At 54.7% G+C, this 16938-nt stretch overlaps 9 protein-coding genes across 9 annotated transcripts; 5 read left to right on the top strand and 4 right to left on the bottom strand.

Moving 5' to 3' along the window:
* Positions 1-573: 573 nt before the first annotated feature.
* PHYSODRAFT_285818 (hypothetical protein) lies at positions 574-1339 on the bottom strand. The gene is made up of 2 exons (XM_009527402.1): positions 1090-1339; positions 574-1000 (listed from the first exon to the last, which is right to left on the bottom strand). Exons 1-2 carry the CDS (start codon positions 1319-1321, stop codon positions 678-680), a joined length of 555 nt encoding a protein of 184 aa, XP_009525697.1. The 5' UTR covers positions 1322-1339; the 3' UTR covers positions 574-677.
* An 861-nt stretch (positions 1340-2200) lies between these two features.
* Positions 2201-2374, bottom strand: PHYSODRAFT_460761 (hypothetical protein; the record flags this gene model as incomplete). Its single annotated transcript, XM_009527401.1, has 1 exon — positions 2201-2374. A coding segment is annotated over one exon (174 nt), but the record flags the coding sequence as incomplete, so codon positions are not given.
* A 550-nt stretch (positions 2375-2924) lies between these two features.
* PHYSODRAFT_502201 (hypothetical protein) lies at positions 2925-3194 on the top strand (the record flags this gene model as incomplete). Its single annotated transcript, XM_009527400.1, has 1 exon — positions 2925-3194. One exon carries the CDS (start codon positions 2925-2927, stop codon positions 3192-3194), a length of 270 nt encoding a protein of 89 aa, XP_009525695.1.
* A 1648-nt stretch (positions 3195-4842) lies between these two features.
* PHYSODRAFT_300018 (hypothetical protein) lies at positions 4843-5301 on the top strand (the record flags this gene model as incomplete). Its single annotated transcript, XM_009527399.1, has 1 exon — positions 4843-5301. The coding sequence occupies one exon, from the start codon at positions 4843-4845 to the stop codon at positions 5299-5301; it is 459 nt and encodes a 152-aa protein (XP_009525694.1).
* Positions 5302-5449: 148 nt separating this feature from the next.
* Positions 5450-5704, top strand: PHYSODRAFT_502986 (hypothetical protein; the record flags this gene model as incomplete). The annotated part of the gene is made up of 1 exon (XM_009527398.1): positions 5450-5704. A coding segment is annotated over one exon (255 nt), but the record flags the coding sequence as incomplete, so codon positions are not given.
* A 2110-nt stretch (positions 5705-7814) lies between these two features.
* Positions 7815-8995, top strand: PHYSODRAFT_330698 (hypothetical protein; the record flags this gene model as incomplete). The annotated part of the gene is made up of 2 exons (XM_009527397.1): positions 7815-7997; positions 8858-8995. The coding sequence occupies 2 exons, from the start codon at positions 7815-7817 to the stop codon at positions 8993-8995; spliced, it is 321 nt and encodes a 106-aa protein (XP_009525692.1).
* Positions 8996-10509: 1514 nt separating this feature from the next.
* Positions 10510-11772, bottom strand: PHYSODRAFT_456994 (hypothetical protein; the record flags this gene model as incomplete). The annotated part of the gene is made up of 7 exons (XM_009527396.1): positions 10510-10827; positions 10906-11085; positions 11156-11207; positions 11290-11343; positions 11429-11502; positions 11569-11600; positions 11691-11772. Coding segments are annotated over 7 exons (792 nt in total), but the record flags the coding sequence as incomplete, so codon positions are not given.
* A 338-nt stretch (positions 11773-12110) lies between these two features.
* On the bottom strand, positions 12111-12989 carry PHYSODRAFT_330696 (hypothetical protein; the record flags this gene model as incomplete). The annotated part of the gene is made up of 2 exons (XM_009527395.1): positions 12111-12504; positions 12580-12989. The coding sequence occupies 2 exons, from the start codon at positions 12987-12989 to the stop codon at positions 12111-12113; spliced, it is 804 nt and encodes a 267-aa protein (XP_009525690.1).
* A 1303-nt stretch (positions 12990-14292) lies between these two features.
* Positions 14293-16599, top strand: PHYSODRAFT_247996 (hypothetical protein; the record flags this gene model as incomplete). The annotated part of the gene is made up of 4 exons (XM_009527394.1): positions 14293-14452; positions 14555-15330; positions 15586-15937; positions 16046-16599. 4 exons carry the CDS (start codon positions 14293-14295, stop codon positions 16597-16599), a joined length of 1842 nt encoding a protein of 613 aa, XP_009525689.1.
* Between the last annotated feature and the right edge of the window lie 339 nt (positions 16600-16938).

The following is a 16938-nucleotide window of genomic DNA, read 5'->3' as shown; positions in this document are numbered from 1 at the left end:
TCATTCACATTCAAGTAGTTTAGCTGTAGCTAGGGCATGACGCACGAGTACATCAATTCATTCTTAAATTTGCCAACTAAGGATCACCGAGCTCCTACTCCGGTAGAGTCGTGACAAGTGCGCTCTCACTGGAGACTACGCCAACAACACCGACGTGAGTGAATGCGACACTATCATCGTCGACTCGCTCCGAGTGCCCGCTGGCGTCACGCTGAATTTCACTCAGTTGCAAGACAACGCCAACATCAAGTTCCAGGGCACCACCACCTTTGGGGCCGAGGTAATTCACACGTTCTCATATATCTCATATATTTTCCCTCTTACTGTTCCTAACTCTTCCTCTGCTACGTTAGTTGTGGCCGCGGCCGCCGATTAACCTGACAGGAAACAATCTTACTGTTACTGGTCCTGGTACCCTTGACGCCGTCAAGGGTACCAGGACCGGTAACAGTAAGATTGGCAGGCATCCCGAAAATATCATAAAAATCTACTGATGTCTGATGAATCTAATGAATAATGCTTTGGGTTGCTGGTAGTAAAGCAAATAAATAACGGCGTAAAAGAAGATGGCACAGTGAATTACTGCAGTTTAGCGATCACTACCTACAGGCACTGCTCCACGGTAGCGACGTTCCAGAAGGTGATATTTATCTTCAAAAACAGGATCATCTCGAGCATCATCGGCGAGAGGCGGTGACGCTCGTGACGAAGCACCGCACGAGTAACACTAAACAGCCTTTCCACCATATTCGAGGTGGGCGGAATTGCACCCAACAGCGTGCCACAGGGGCATCTCTCACTTTGCGTCGCTTGAGAATTCGCTCGGCGAACCCTTCCGTTGCCTCCGGCTGCGGCTGAGCGATAGACACGTTGCATGAACGGCGCTTGAACGGCTCTAGGACCCCCTCTTCCTCCTCCGACAATAGTGCGGCCTGGCCGCCAAGCACCTTCACCACTGCCTGCTCGAAATCAGGCGAGTGTACAATTTCAGCATCCGATGCTTGTATGTAAACAGTGATACACAACACATAACCAACATGTTAAATCCGCATTCCCATATTAACCCCTCAGCATATTTAATGTACGTACCCAGATACTTCGCAAATGAAGGTCGGATTTCGATGAGGCCGTCGCAGAGATTTCGCGCGTCGAGCAGCGTCAGTCCGTCAGCTTGCAGACGCTTGGAAACAGATTCCACGTCGCGCAGGCTGTCCAGCAGCGAAGCCAGATTCCGGTGTGCGGTCCGCGAGGATAGGTAGTCGGCCAGGTCTTCATCGTCCGCCGAAATAAACTCGCGAAGCCTGAAGAAGCGCTTGAGCATGGCGAACGTAGAGGATCATCGGGTGTCCTGCCGCAGAACTGGCAACAACTCCGTTTTGGTCCTAAAATAAAAATTTGGTTAAACACAAAATTAGGCCAGTACCAAAAAAGCAAAATGAGGATACCCAAATTACCTTAGCTTCGCGGCCTGCGTTAGCGTACGCAGCTTGCGCATGAGCTGCTGCACTTCCTCCAGTTCGCTGTCGAACGGTGCCAGGTAGTCACGCAACGCCAAGTTTAGGTGGTGACTTGCGCAGCCAACTAGCGGCACACCAATCAAGTTAGCGAGCCGCTTGTTGGCTGCGCAGTTGTCACCGACTAAGAACTTACAGACGGACATCGACTGGCCAAAGAAGGGCAAAAACCTGGTGATGGCCCTGAGGTGACCTTCGGCGTTCATCTGGTCGTCGGCGTCCTCGATCACTGGAGCCAGTGACAACAGCGGGTAGCGTCCGTTTCGTAGCAGCCGTACACGACAAGGTAGTGCTCAGTGCCGTGCGACCAACCGTCGATGACCAGACCAAAGCTGTCGGGCATGTCTGCGCCGATGGCTTGCTCCACCCCTTTGACCACAGCCTCCATGATCGCGGTCAGCGTCTGTACTGAGATAGGGTTCAGTCTCGTGTACCTAATCAGCAATACAGAGTATTAGAGACAAATTTGTAACCAATTTTAGTATCCAAAACAAATCAATGTACTTACTCGCGAGTCTCCTTGGAGTCGCAAAACGAGAGGAGGTTTCCCATCACAACCCACCGGAGCCATGCGTAGCGGTTAGAGGCCTTCTGACTCACCCATGGGAGCAGAGTGCCTGTAGCCGCCACGCTAGCGCCACGCATGTCGCCCTCGTAGCTAGGGGGATCAGTCCGGACATGGGACACAGATTGGTGTAACCCGTCCTGGGTGTGTGCTTCCTGCGCTTGCCGCAAGACTTGCACGAGTAGTAACCCGTTAGGTCCCCTTCAGCGTCCAGACAGGGCTTGAAGTAAAAGCTCGTAATCTGCCTGTTGGTGAAGGTCGGTTGCGGCGGAGCGGGAGCGAGAAGGTTGTCGGCTTTTGTAGAGTCGGATTGCGTGCAGTAGAGTGTGCGACTTGTTGTGCTTGTTTAGAACTGAAGTGTTGCGGTGCGTCTGAGCTGATGTTGCTAGGTGAATGGCTCCTAGAAGCTTGATGCTATTAGCCGAGCGCCGCCGCTACGCGGCGGTGAATTTTATGTTAGTTGGCGCTTCGCTCGCAATGCTCGCTGCGCTATTGGAGCAGACTGCCTACGCTTCGCTACGGCAGTGGCGGACCCGTTCCGCTCGCCTCGTCGGCTCGCTGCACTACTCTCAATGTTAGATTAGTACTACAGAGGCCGGGGCGGGTCCTGCGGCCCCGCAATATCGTATGGTGGGGTCGCCTTCGGCGACGGAGCTGCGCTCGGCAGCTACTCGTACTTAGTAGGATTCGTACTCGATCGGCTGGAGAAGGCTCAGCTGCAGCACGGAGTGTATGTGTCGAACTCATCGGCGGCCGGCTCGAGCGCCTTCAGCCAATTCCTGGCAACTCGTCGGCAACGAGTGAGGGCCGACTCGCTCAGCGAAGCAATGGGCATCAGCCCGGGAATGCAGCAGCAACAGTTTGCGCCTGCTCAGCCGCAGCCAGTGCCGTTCCAGCAGCATGCACCCGCGCCGGACCCGCGTCTGCAGCAGCAGCAGTTCGCGCCTCCGCGAGGCTTCGGGTTGAAGATCCCGTCCTTGAAGGACATGAAGCTTCCGATCGAGAGATTCTCTGGCAAGGAGATGTACGAAGGCCTCGGCGCAGGCTTTAAAGATTGGGGGCTCAGATTCCTGGACGAACTTATCGCCGCGCAGGTGATTAGCGGCGGCGACTGACCCGAGGACTTTAAGGCTCGTGCTTTGAACCGATACCTCGAGGGCCCAGCGCGCAAGTTTTTTGACCGGATGAAGACAATTTGGTCGGCGGAGTCGCCAACGCTGGAGCATTTGATGTATCGGATGTTAGAAGTGTACGAAAAGGAGATCACTGTTGAGCAAGCAACTCGCATGATGCGAGCGCGCAAGTGTGCTGATCGTACCTGGACTGAGCAATATCAGTATTTGCTGGCAATCGCGAGTGCTGCAGACTGTTCGGATCGTTTTGTGCTGCAGTACATCTGCGAGTGTGCGTCGCCTGACGTCAAGAGGGCGATGCAAACGAGGATTGACCGTCGTCGCGCCGACCATCTACGACAAGCGTGGGAACTGGAGGACTTCGCTAGCACGCTCGAGGCGGATATGAATGGTGGAGGAAATGCGCACGGCAGAAACTTTCGCGGGAGTCGCAGCGGTGGCCACGGTGGCAACAGTAGCAGCGGTAATCTAGTCGCGAATGCTGTCAAGGATGCAGGCAGCGAAAGCATCGAGCGACGCTGCTGGCGCTGCGGCGAACCGGGCCACCTGAAGAAAGACTGCACGGGCAAGAAGAAAGAAGGCAAGGCGATGTTCGCGCTCGCTGTGGGCAACAGCAACAGCAGCTCGTGGGTGCTTGACAGCGGAGCTAGTCACCACCTGGTGAAGGATGCCAGCCTGTTGATTGACCCTGTGGACTGTAGCGAGACATGCAAGGTTGCCGACGGCCAGTCCATGTCGGTGACCAAGAAGGGCGCATCGTGGTTCGTGCCGCGGGCGATGGCACTGAACACGACGTTGTGGTAAGCAATGTGTACTTCGGTGAACGACTTGCGCAGAACTTGCTGTCGTACTGCAAGATCGAAGAAAAGGGCTCCGTATTGGTCTACAAGGGAAAGCGTCGGCACCTGGCGAGAGTTGCTGATGGCGCTCGCGTGTTCGAGGTGGAGAAGATGAATGATGTCCTGGTTGTGAACACGGTGAATGCGGCGAGCGCAGGAAACACAGTGAATGTGGACCCGCGCGACGATAAGAGCAGCGAAGTGTATGCTACGCTCAAGCAAGCTGAGAAGGACAGTCTGCAGTGCGCACCGGTGAAGTGCACGTTGATGGAGCTGCACGAACGCCTCGGGCACCTCATGTTCGACACGGTCGAGAGGATGGCCGACGCATCGGGATCTGAGATCGAGCTGACTGACAGGGCCCGGATTAATTGCCTGACATGCGCGAAAGGCAAACAGTCGAAGAACGCTCAGTCCAAGCAGGACTCGGGCAAGAACGCGCCGATCGACAGGATTGGTGGTGTGATCTGTAGTGACCTCAAGGGACCAATGACTCCTACGGATCGCAACGGCAACAGGTACCTGATCAATTTCGTGGACCACCACACCAACTACTACAGGGTGTTCGTGGCAAAAAGGAAGGACCTGGCCGCTAAGATGTTCGAGCGCTTCCTGGTGTACTTCGAGCAGTAGTCAACTGCAAGGTGCACGTCTTGCGTACGGACGGAGGTGGCGAGTACCGCAACGTGAATCTGTTCTGTCAGTCAACGGGAGTGGTGAGGCAAGTAAGTGAGGCCAAGAATCAGGCTTCCAATGGAAAAGCTGAGTGCATGCACAGGACTGTCCTAAACATGGCGAGGTGCATGATCTTCGCAAGCGGACTAGCGTTGCATTTCTGGGGGGACGCAGTGCAGTATGCGGCGTACATCCTGAATAGGACTCCGACGAGCGCGAACCCGAGCCGAGCGTCACCTCTCGAGATGTTGACGGGCGTGCAGCCGCAGTTGGCCGATATTGTGGTGTTCGGGAGCGCGTGCACGGCGTACCGGGACCCAGGCAAGAAGGCGTGGAAGCCTCGAGCTGAGGTCGGGATGATTATCGGAAAAGACGATGAGACTAAAGGCTACAAGGTGTACCTGCCGCACGACCGCATCGTCATCGTGACGCAGCATGTGCAGAATGTGGAGACGTTGAATGCGCCCGGCAATGAGCAATTGCAGGCGCAGCTCGCCGAGTGGACCTCGTGCTGTGCAGGAACGGGAGGAGGCTCTTCGTCGGAAGGAGAGAGTGGCTGCCCGCGGCAAGGGTAAAAAGAGGTCAAAGCGCAGCAAGAGGTCGAAGGTCAAGAAGTCAAAAGAAGGCAATGAGACAATGGAAGGAGCACCCGAGGCGGAAGCGCAGCACCAAGAACATGTTCCCCATCCGCCAGCGGAACCAACTCGTATGCGAACGCGCAACATGGGGAGCAAGCATGTGCCAGTTGCCATGGCAAGCTTCTCGGAGGACCCGAAGAACTACACCGAAGCGATGAACTCTGACCGTGCCGCTGATTGGAGCAAGGCAATGGCCGAAGCGATTAGTGCGTTGGAGGCAAACAGCACGTGGGAAATCGTGGCGAAACCACGACACGCAAAGCTGCTACACTCGAAATGGGTGTTCAAAACTAAGAAGCATGTTGATGGTACTCTGGAAAGGTTCAAGGCCAGGCTTGTTGCTTGCGGCAATGAACAGGAATATGGTGTGGACTATGTGGACACGTTTAGCGCCGCGCTGGAGGGTCTCTCTGCTAGGATCGTGCTCGCGCTGTCGCGCAAGTATAACGTGCCTGCCAGGCACGGGGATGTACCCAACGCGTACGTGCGAGCTGAGAAGGAGCCGGACCTGGAGATCTTGTTGCATGTGCCGCGAGGCATGACGGTGAACAGTGAGACGCTGGCTGACCTGGGAGTTGCGAACGAAAGGCAGATAGCGCTGAGGCTGCGCAAAAGCTTGTACGGCCTGAAGCAGGCGGGTCGCCTGTGGGCTCTGCACCTACAGAAGACGCTGTTGAAGCTCGGCTTCGAGCAGTTCTACACCGACAGCTGTGTGTACAAGAGGGGCAACGGCTCGGACCTTACGGTCGTAGGGGTATACGTGGACGACTTGCTCGTGACGGGCACGAGCGTCGCCAATGTGGACAAGTTCTTCGAAGACATGAAGGTGTTGGACGTCAAGGACTTGGGGCGTGTGTCCAAGTTTCTGGGTACTGGCATCGTGTACGATGAACTGCATGGCTACATGTTGAATCAACGCCAGGCGATCCTGGAGTTGTTGGAGCGCTTTGGGCTCGCTGATGCTAACGCGGTGAGGGTACCAGTCGTGGACGACAAGGACGAAGGCGACGACAGCGCTATGCTACCGGGCGATGTGAATGGTACACCGTCCCGCCCTACGGTTCAACTCTTTCAGTCACTTGTGGGGAGCCTACTGTGGATTGCGCGGTGCGCAAGGCCCGACATTGTGTTCGCCGTGCACCGTGTGGCCCGGCGTGCACATGTTCCTCGAGAGTCAGATTGGCGGAACGCCAAAAGGATCATGCGGTATCTGAAGGGTACTATTGACGTCAAGCTGCGCCTGGAGATTGACGCCAGCTCAGTGCAGGGGGCCGAGGTGAGGCTCGAGGGCTACAGCGATGCTGATTACGCGGGCGACCGTGTCGATCGCAAGTCTGTGAGCGGAGGGGTGCTATGCATCGATGGTATGGTGGTCGGCTGGTTTTGTAAGAAACAGAGCAGCGTTGCACTCTCGACCATGGAGGTTGAGTTCGTAGCGGCCTCACAAGTTGCAAGTGAGCTGCTTGGGCTGAGCGAACTACTCGGTGAGCTTGGGGTCGTCGTCCACGAGCAATCATCATGCATGTGGACAACCAGGCTGCTATTAAGCAGTTAGAGGAGGAGGACTCATCTGGAAAGGCAAGCACATTGATGTTCGGGTGAAATTCGTGAAAGCCTTCGTTCAGAAGGGCATCATCGTGGTGGAGTACTGCGAATCGCGGAAGATGCGGGCCGACCTCATCACCAAGTCAATCCTAGCACCACGCCTCGGCTAGCTACGAGAGCTGGTCTCGCTTGAATGAGGACGTCCCGGGAAGGAGTGTTGAAGTGTGGATGGCTACATCAACGGACAGGCGGTTAAGTGCGGATCGAGGCAGCAGCGACAGGCTGCTAGGTGCGAACAGGTACAGCAGCCGCGAACTGCTGGGTGCTGAAGGAGACGGCAGCGGCGGGCTGCAGCAGTGCGGAAGAAGACGGCAGCGGAGGCTGCAGCGGTGTGGAAGGAGACAGCGAGGCGACAGGCGTGGCAGTGGCGACCGAGAACTCGGGAGCGACGGACGCAGAGAAGCTGTTGACCCAGTTCATAGTGAGGTTCGTGCTCTAGGCACCTAGGTAACGGACGAGCTGGCGGCGGCAAGCCGCCAGCACCTCAATGCACATCAGTTCTCAACTTACCTCCTTCCTCACACCCCGTTCACTGCTCAACATCACACTCAACTCCAGCGCCGGTGACGGAGTCGCCAAGAACACAGACGGGTTCGATTGTCTGGGGAACGCCTCTTCAGCGACAACTACTGCAGCGGATCTCATGGCATTTCCGTCGGCTCTCTTGGTGGCCCAGTGCTGAATGCCTCCACCACGGTGGAGGGCTCACAATCACGGGGAATACCATTGTGAACAGTACCAACGGCATCCGCATCAAGACCATCATCGGCCTCCAGGATCTCTAAACCGTCACCAACGCCATCTACACCACCAACACGCTGGTTAACGTGACCAACGCCATCGTGATGCGCTCGGACTACAACAAGAGCAAGGGAGGGTACACAGGCACACCCACGAGTCTGGTTAAGATGAAACAGATCATGATCGACGGACTCAAGGGAACGGCTAAAAACCTGTACAACATCATGGCGAACCCGGACGTCGTATCAGACCGGACGTTCACTAACATCGACGTCGCAGTTTCGAGCGTCGGTAACTGCACTGGCGAGCCGTCTAACATTCAGTGCTAAAGCTCTTTGGGTGGAATTTGAGCAGATTTGAGCCAGCATCGTATCATTCTGATGTCAAGCTTTAATTTTTGTAATTGTACGTATATTTTTTAGATTATACGTATTGAAAAAGTAAGCTCAGGAACGAGCCTTCTTTGAAATTGTTTTACAGTTTGGGATAGAAGGCGCCCAGAAGTACAAGCCCAACACCGTTGTCACCACGTCAAAAAGAAAAGATGCTCGCCAAATCGGCGATACTAGCGCCTTTTACTGCTTGTATTTGTAGGGAGTAGTGACGTCAATTTACAATGTAGTAGTAGTAGTATAGCAGTTGATCCACTGTACAAGTATTTTTTGTGGCGACTTTCATACTTGAAATACTACATGTAGTATGTTCAGGACGAACTTGATAGTGCAGAAAAAAATGAAATGATATCGCTTCGATCGATGAACCAGGAGTCCTGGTCCAGGATGGTTGTTGTTAGAAAAACACAATCATGAGCGGGCATTCTCTTAATACAAATTTGACGGCCATATCTTGGAGATTTATGTGAAACGTGCTTGACAGCTCTTGACGCAAAGAAAATGGTTGGTTGCTTCCGTCATTCAACAATAAGTCAAACAACCCCCAACGGCTCATGCGCTTCGATCTTCTTGTGTTCGGTGCTCTTATCGCTACAATCGCCGCGGAAGATGCTGTAGCCGATTCAAATGACGCTGCCGCCGCGATCATCCCACCCCCCAGATGACAAGCCCCATGATCGAGAGCTCAGATTGAGCTGAAATTTGGCACATAGTCTGCTGACAGCATAAAAATATCGCAACGGGCAACTCGTGAGCTGTTCGACTCCGCCGCTGATCGAGGAGAAATAACCACGGGAGACTCAAGTCGCGAGGACTGGTGGAATAACTTCACGAGCTGGCTCAGGAAGACGCTCTTCTTCTGGAACAAGGATTCCTCTCGCCGTCTCCTCTAGACGTCAGGCAGCACAAGCGCTGTCAAAAGCAGCCTTAAAGGGGTTCAGTACCCATCCGCAGCATTTTCACTCAGTGCATGCTACAGGGGAGCATTCAAGTGAATTAATGGGTACGGTTAAAAAGAGAGCCTTGTTACCATTTAGGAATAATGAAGGTTTCCTTGCACTGAGCGCTCACAAAACGTCAAGCCAGACGTCGTACGTGGGGAAGATGTCTACCTTCGTAGAACAATTCGTTCTGCATCCTCTAAAGTCCGTGCTGATTCACATGCTTTTCCGTAGTGAGAAGAATACCAAACATAAGAAGGGGAAGTGCATGTCTGGTTGTCCGGCGTGGAGCACGAGCTACTCTGGGGTATCCTGTAATACACTTAGAGTGGTCAATTATCCATCTGAAGATATTGATTCGCGTAGCCTTAATCTTGTCATTCGGTCGCGTAAATTGCGAACTGAGGTTACCGTAGCCGCACGGCGAACGGCAACGCAGCTACATCGTCAGATTGACGCTTGCACTCAACCCGTAATCCCGCAACTCGAAACCAGAGGCGGTCGAGCCGATAACACCAGTGTTATCAGCTTGACCGGCTTGCCTCATCAGACTTGAAGCGCTGTTTAATTGATTCAGCATCAAACGGTTTGATTGAAGAGAACTTTTACGGCCTGGCGTCACGAGGAGTCAACTCGTCGGCTTCGATCGATGTCGGAGACAGTACCACGGACCGCTGTTTGATAGAGCGACGCCAGCATGCAAGTTACACGTAAGAATCTACGCGAGCAGAGCTGTCAAGGCGAGTGCGTTAGTACCCACGATGCAAGCTATATCGTTCGAGATGGAGGCATTTACAACGGACTGCCGCAACGAATACGGTTATCGGTCTCTACATGTCGATGGACACAGCGACTGGTAAATATACTTTATCTAGCGAGGACAACTAGAAGAGTTGTACGGACAGCCTCAGACAGATTAATTCGTCGGTAAAGAGTTGCTTGTTTCAGTTCCCTTTGGCATCGCCCAAAAAAACACATGAGGCGATAATGAGCAGAACTGCGAGATTTTGTTAGTCAATCTCAATAATATCTTGATCGGTTGTCTTTTGGGACTGCCGCGACTCCGACGTAGCTGGAGCCACCACTGTGACCGGAAAGCTATTAATTCCTCCCTTGTCATCGTTGTCGCTGGTTTCACTGTCAGATACGGTTAGATCCACCACAGTGGAAACTCCTCCGGCAGTGGCTCTATTGGTGGCTTCGCCGCCGTGCAATTCTCCCGAAGTTCCGCTCCCGCTCATGGTGTTGAGCGGCCAGGTTGGTTGTGTTTGTAACAGCGCTTGGATGTCACCCACGAGGAAGTTTCCGTCATCGTCTCCATCTGCAGAAAAAATCACTGGAGCTGATGTTGGAAAACCAAGCATCGGCCATGCTGGTTCTGCGCTGCTATCGCCTCCCTTCTCGACCTTCCGCTTTTTGTTACCGCCGTTGCCAGCCTCATTTCGCTGTGGCACCTTTTTCCCTGTACGCGGTGGCTTCGATTCGCGGGCTGGCTTTTCCGATTGATCAGCCTCAGCATCATCTTTGATCGTTGGGAAGAACTGTTTGACGCTGGGCGCTGCCTTCGTCTCCTTGTCTTTCTTTTTCTGCTTCTGCTCTCGTGCCAGCTCCCGCTCCTTCTTCTTTGCTTGCTTGGCTGTGAATTCCGCGGGCTCTTTGATTTTAGTGTAGCTCCCGCCACAACTGCGTTCATGGTCCGCCCACCAGCGATCAGTCGGACCAGGAGACCGATTCATTGACCGCTTCACCAGACCAAAGTATGGCGGCTTGCTGCGGCATGCGCCCTTCATTTATACAACAAGAGCAAAACACTAACGTTAGTAGCCATAAAACCGAAAGATTGCTTGAATATCTGCACCCACATTGCACTGCCACACGTGCTGGCGATACGAATCCACTTCGTCGTGAAACGTGTGGAAGACAGTGATGTGCGTTTTGGCCGCTTGATTGATCCGATTCATGTGCGCCTGAAACAACGGCCCGTGGTCTTCATGATCACGCACCGGCGTCGCCACGAACACGTACGCGTGGATCATCTCGTGCTGTTCGAACAGCGAAGCATGTCAGCAAGAACATACTAGCACTTATCAGCCACACAGTTTTCCATCGTACCAGCAAAGTATTCACCAGGTCACTGCGTGGCCGAAGCTTTAGCAGCGGTTCACTAAGTAAAAATCAACACCCACAGATCCAGTTAATTCAAAGCAGCAACTCGAACTTAAAGACCCAATAATTTTTAAACTTACCTCAATCGGATGGAGCAGAACCCACTTCGTGGCTGAAAGCTGCACAGACCAGCACTGCAAAACACCAATGGAAATGGTTAGTCCTGGAAGTATGCATCAATAACTGAGCACCCTAATTATTTTCGATGTTAAACCGTACCAGAGCGTCATGCGCTTGCTCCACTTGACTTCGCACCCTGCCAGGCGTCCTTCGAAGAACATGCGGTTGTACTCCTATAGGTTTAAACATAAAACAGATTATATTCTACCATAGTTTAACGATCGAAGAATGGTCTGTACCTGGAAGAGCGAGTGCAGGTCTGGGTTCGGGTCTGGCAATGGTCATAAGCCGTGAAATGGTCAGGAAAGCAGCGTTTTAGGTGGGGAAAAGGCGGTGAGACAGGTGCGAGAATGGACCTTACCCAGGTATTCATTCTCCGGCGCTAGCAGGTCGCACTGCTGCGTGGACAATGTGTCGCCGCGCGCCGTCGCGACGGCGCGGGCCATCATGTTAGCCATTTCGACAAAGTCAGTTGAGGAATTGACCAATCAAAAGACTGGCTGTCCGCGAACGGGTTCGCTTCCAGATGAACACTCTGATTGGCTGCTCAGTTACAGCTGCCGTAAATTACGGCGTTAAATTCGCAGGCATGTCCGGAGGGGGCATTTTGCAAATCATGCCCCTTTTTAGATATACGGGGTACTCCTGGGAACTTTAAAAGGGGTAGCCCGATCAGTAATGTTTCGCTGTGTATTGAAAGCTAGAAAGGGGCGCTACAAGAATGCATAAGAATGTGAACGTGGTGGCCTACGCTAGAGTGTGGCTTGGAGAGGAACGCACACTAGGCAGCTGCTTGGTACCTGGACATCTTGTCCGCCAAACTCATGAGCTCAAAGTATTGTCGACATTGCAACTCACCTTCCATCGCGTAGTTGCTGAGTCGGCCGCGATGCGGACTCATCGTACGCTTCAGCGTGCTGAAGTCCCCCTCCACTGTGTGGGTACCTGGCGCAATGCTAGCGAGTCCAACAGCAAACTCGGCCAGCAGTTCAAAGTTGCCGAACGAGACCGCCTTCTCCCAGACAACCTCGAGTGTCACTTCACGCGACGAGTTTCGTGGGCTTTCAAGCCGGCGGCGACATTCAGACTTCTTGTTAAAGCAGTGCGCCAGTTGTTTCCTTTGGTTCAAGATATCGGTTGTTGCCGTAGCACCGAATCGAGTCTTCAATTTGGGGCTGTGAGCTGCCAGCAGTGCACGGAAGGCGCGATGCGTGCACTGTATTATCTCGATAGGAGAAGTAGGAGGTTACTCGCGGCAATCGCTGTTGATGTCGAGCTTGATACATGACACGGGTTCGATGAAAACGGTGATGGCCTCAGCTACCGCTCCAACAAGTTCAGTCTGAGTCATAGGGTCTTGGGGTGGGGCGGGATCGATCTCATAGTCGACGTCGTTTTGATCAGGTTGCTCGTCGGGGGATGCGTCGTCCAGTTCGGTACCATCCGTCGCAGTGTGGGTCTGGTCTTCTATGGCACTCTCGTCTCTCTGCACTCCGACGTCCATGCTGTTAAATAGCGCCAACGAATTGTACGAGCACCACTTGAGGTGGTTGGCCACTTTGGTCTTGTCCCCATTCACTGAGCCGTCTTCGGTGTTGCTCTCGTACTTCAACTGGAACGTGTTCACGAGCTCATCCAGAGCGGTGTACTGCTCGTTCATAGTGACAGTCTTAACTTGCAGCTGACGAAAACACATTCGTATGGCCTCAGTCAGCTCGCTCACAACAAATAGACACAGCCACCATGCGCTGCTCGACCGCGCCTAGTTCTTCGCGTCTTGTGCAGCAACGAGTTGCTCGTAGTGCTTGGCCAGGAAATGACACGTGTCATGAATCGACTCCCATCTAGTCGTTGCATACTTTGGGCATAAACCCACTGCGAAGCGTACACTTTCGTATCTCCGTGTAAACGAGATCTCCATTCCCAGCCTCGACCTGAAGTTCACCGTTCTGCCGAGTACTTTTAGGAACGCGTCTACGGCAAGGTTCAACTGGTGGCTCCCGCACCAATTGATCGTGATGGCCGAGTTTCCAAAGGATTCATGTGGTGTAGGAAACACCAGATTTCGCGCGACCAACTCGGCTGGAGTGGTACACTGTACCGGTAGCCGAGCTCAGCCGAGCTCAGCCGAGTTCACCAGCTTATCCGGACACCTTATCCGGCTCAGCCGAGTTCGAAGAATTGTCCGGATAGCTCATCCGGACCAGCCGAGCTCAGGCGTCGCCGAGCTCAGCGAAGAGTCGGCCGAGATCCAAAACCGACCACTTCCATTTGGTATTTGTATAGGAGCTTAGGAATAGTGGAGGTGCCCCTTCAGGGCGCCCGACAGAGATAACAAACAACAGAGCAGTATTTTCTAGGCCTAAAGCACGTGTACACGTTCCGGTAAGTCCCTGCACGGGGCCGGATTATGTCTGCTGCCGGTACCCGAGAGGCATAGCTTGTAGGGTACTCGGCTGGCAGCGCCAAGAGATTAAGGTCGGCCCGGGTTGGGCGCGAGTCTCGCCAAGCGCGAAGGAAAGTCTCGCCACCGCTGCGAGCCGGTGTTCCCGTACGTCCCGGGCACTGATTGCTGAGTCGAGAAGCCTTTGCTCTCGGCGACCTGTAAAAGCGCTCCGTGCGCCGTCGTCCATCCTTTGGTGGAGGGCACAGGGTTGAGCGAACGGAGGCCGTCGAACTCGGCGGTTCTCCGGAGGAGTGATCTTGGTTGGCAGGTCTCGGCGAGAGGCGAGACACCCGCTGTCCCGGTTGGGCAGAACCGCTCGGGGGCAACCCGGCGCAGGCCAACAAAGCCGACCAGCTCGGCTATTGTTGTGTTTGTAGCCAAGTTACCACACCTGACGATTTTGTGTGTACTGCTATACCACAACTGGTGCCGCGACCCGGGAACAGGGGTGTGCTTGTGTTTCGTAGGTACCAGCTAACCAAGGTTTGAGAAGAAGAGAAGAGAAGAGAGTGTGAAGATGGTCAAGGGAATTGTTACGCCGAGTCCAGCGACGGTTGGAAGTAACTCGGCTGGACTGACCAACTCGGCGGACTCGGCGAATGCGATGATCACGGACGCGACGGCGGACGAGACGCGCACCGTCCAGTTCGATGAGGAGGATGCCCAAGACCAAGAAAGTGAGGAAGATGTTGAGGATGAGTATGAGGAGAAAGCCGAGCTACTCGGCGAAGTCGACGAGTTGTCGCTGCATGTCGGATGAATGGGTACCCCACGTCCAGTTGTGCGCAACCTGGCGGCCGAGCTCGGCAATGATACGGACGACGAAGATCATGCCGCCGCTCAAGGGGAACGTCCGCCCCTGATCCCGCGAGCGACGAGGAATGCGGATACGCCAAGTGCGAACAAGGTTCTGGGCAGGCTCGGAGAGGAGATGCGAGCTCAGAGTGAGTGGATGATGATGTTTGCCCCAGTGGCGATGGCTCAGGCGAGATGGCCGGTGCTAGGGCCCGAGCTGACTCAGCCGGTGAACAGCACCGACATCAACCAACTGGTCGAAGACGCGGTGCTGCTACTCAAGGCGATGGGGTTCCGGTGCACGAGCCGACCCAACAGCCTGCTACTCGGCGATTGGGACCCCAGCCGAGCTTCACGCGAAATCCTCAAGTGGAAGCGTCGGTTGAGAGTCTCGTTTGGTCTCGAGCGGGGGACCGTTGGAACTCGGCAGACTATTGCGAAACGAGTGGCTGATACTCCGAAGACCGTCGAAGACCCCAGCAGGATTCCCCTGCCGAAGACTCCCGAACGCAAGAGAGCCGAGGTGTTCCGCTCTACTGAGGGTACGCCGTATTTCGAAGATTCGCATATGAAGACGCCAACGCGTGGCAAGCAGCCAAGTGGACGGTACGCTGAGTTGTTTGACGCTGCAGACGCAGCCGAGCTCAGCGGCAGCGACGATGGGCGCGAGTACCTGAACTCGGCTGAAGAGTCGGTGAAGGACGTCATCAAGCACCTTAGCTTCGATGACGCTGAAAGTGATCGGACGCAATACTTGGAGGTTCGCACCCATGCGTCCGTCGAAAAGATCCCTATGTTCGAAGGCAAACGTTACCGACCGGATGACTCTCTCCAGTGGCTTAAGCGGTTCATCTACGAGATGAAAGGAACTCGGCTGGCACAAGACCTCTGGTACGAGCCATTCTCGCTGAAGCTGGAGCGAGGCGCGAAGAGCTGGTATCGCCAGCTCCCGAAGAAAACGCAACGGAAGTGGAGTCTGCTGAGTGAGGCATTCGCCGACTACTACTGTTCGTAGTTTGACCAGTCGGCACGAGCTCGCAATTACTCGGCTCAGCGCAAAGACAACGAGCTGGTGTGTGACTTCCTCGTTCGTCTCAACGGATATGCGAAGTCGGCGAAAATCCAGTACGAGGCCGGTGGAGCGGATGCTGCTGACCATGTGGAACACTTCCTGTTGCACTGCGGAGATGATGACATCATGGATCTGCTCTATCCGCAACAGCTCGCCGACATCAAGAAGGCCGAGAAGATCATCAACCAGAAGATCCTGGGGGAGCGCCGGAAGAAACAGCGCGACCGTTTCGTCGAAAGCCGCAGCCGAGACGCCAAGCGCGCCGATTCGCCAAGGCACTCAGAAGCTCGGCGGAGTGAGCCGCGCCGAGACGACCGTCGAGACGACCGCCGGGAACGACGTAGAGATGACCGCCGAGATGACCGACGAAGCCGACGCGACGATGGTCGATAACGCCGACTAGCGACAGCGCTGCTGGAGGACGACCCGTATGAGCTGGCTGAGAGACGCCAACCCAATCGGCGATCCAACCTCTACGACTCGGACAGCGATCAGAGCGACGGCAGCCAGCTGAGCTACTCTGACTCGGCTGTAGACTCGGAAGCCGATTGCATCGACACCGGGTTCACCAGCGACCGCGACCGTAGATCGGGGGGCCGAGGGAACTCAGCTGGGACACCAAGGAGTGATCACCGAAGGGGTCAGCCGAGCTCGGCTGACCGCGCCAGTCGAGGATTCGATCGGCGTGACCAGACTGGGCGGCGCGGTGACTCCCGTGAACGCTCATCGTATGGACCTTGTGCTGCCTGCGGCGGTGCGAACCACTCCGTTCACTACTGCCGCCGTCGCTGCAAGTTCTGCAAGCAATTGCACGATGTCGGTCAATGCGAGCTGTTCCAGCGCTATGAGAAGCTCGCCGCAATTGTCAAGTCCAATGTCGACAAGTCCAAGTTACCTGAAGACCTCCAGGACCTTTACACGCCGAGTGATTTAAACTCGGCGGCCAGCCAACACTGACTGGGTTAGATGATACCGGGCTGCCACAGTCAGCTGAGCCAGCAGTAGAGGCGAACTTGTGTTTGCCTTTGTGGGTGAGGCAGGAAGGCCCGAGGACCGAGGAGAAGACGACGTATTGGATTGTGAAAGCGATGGACTTGATGGTGAGCTCGGCGAGAGTGGAGAAGGAAGCCGAGCAAGATTGTGCAGTGCAGTTGCGACTCAGCGATCGACGGATGTGACCACAGCCACCAGAGTTATGAAGCTGCTCCCTGGGGAGCGACTCGGCTGGTGGTTGTCACAAAAGTTTGACCGCCGAGTTCGGATGAGAGCTCTCGTTATGGGAGCAGTGAACGACCA

Source organism: Phytophthora sojae (genome assembly GCF_000149755.1).
Source record: "Phytophthora sojae unplaced genomic scaffold PHYSOscaffold_4, whole genome shotgun sequence".
NCBI classification, from domain to species: Eukaryota; Oomycota; class Peronosporomycetes; order Peronosporales; family Peronosporaceae; genus Phytophthora; species Phytophthora sojae.
Note: the sequence above shows the minus strand (reverse complement) of the source record. Positions and strands in the feature narration are given on the sequence as shown.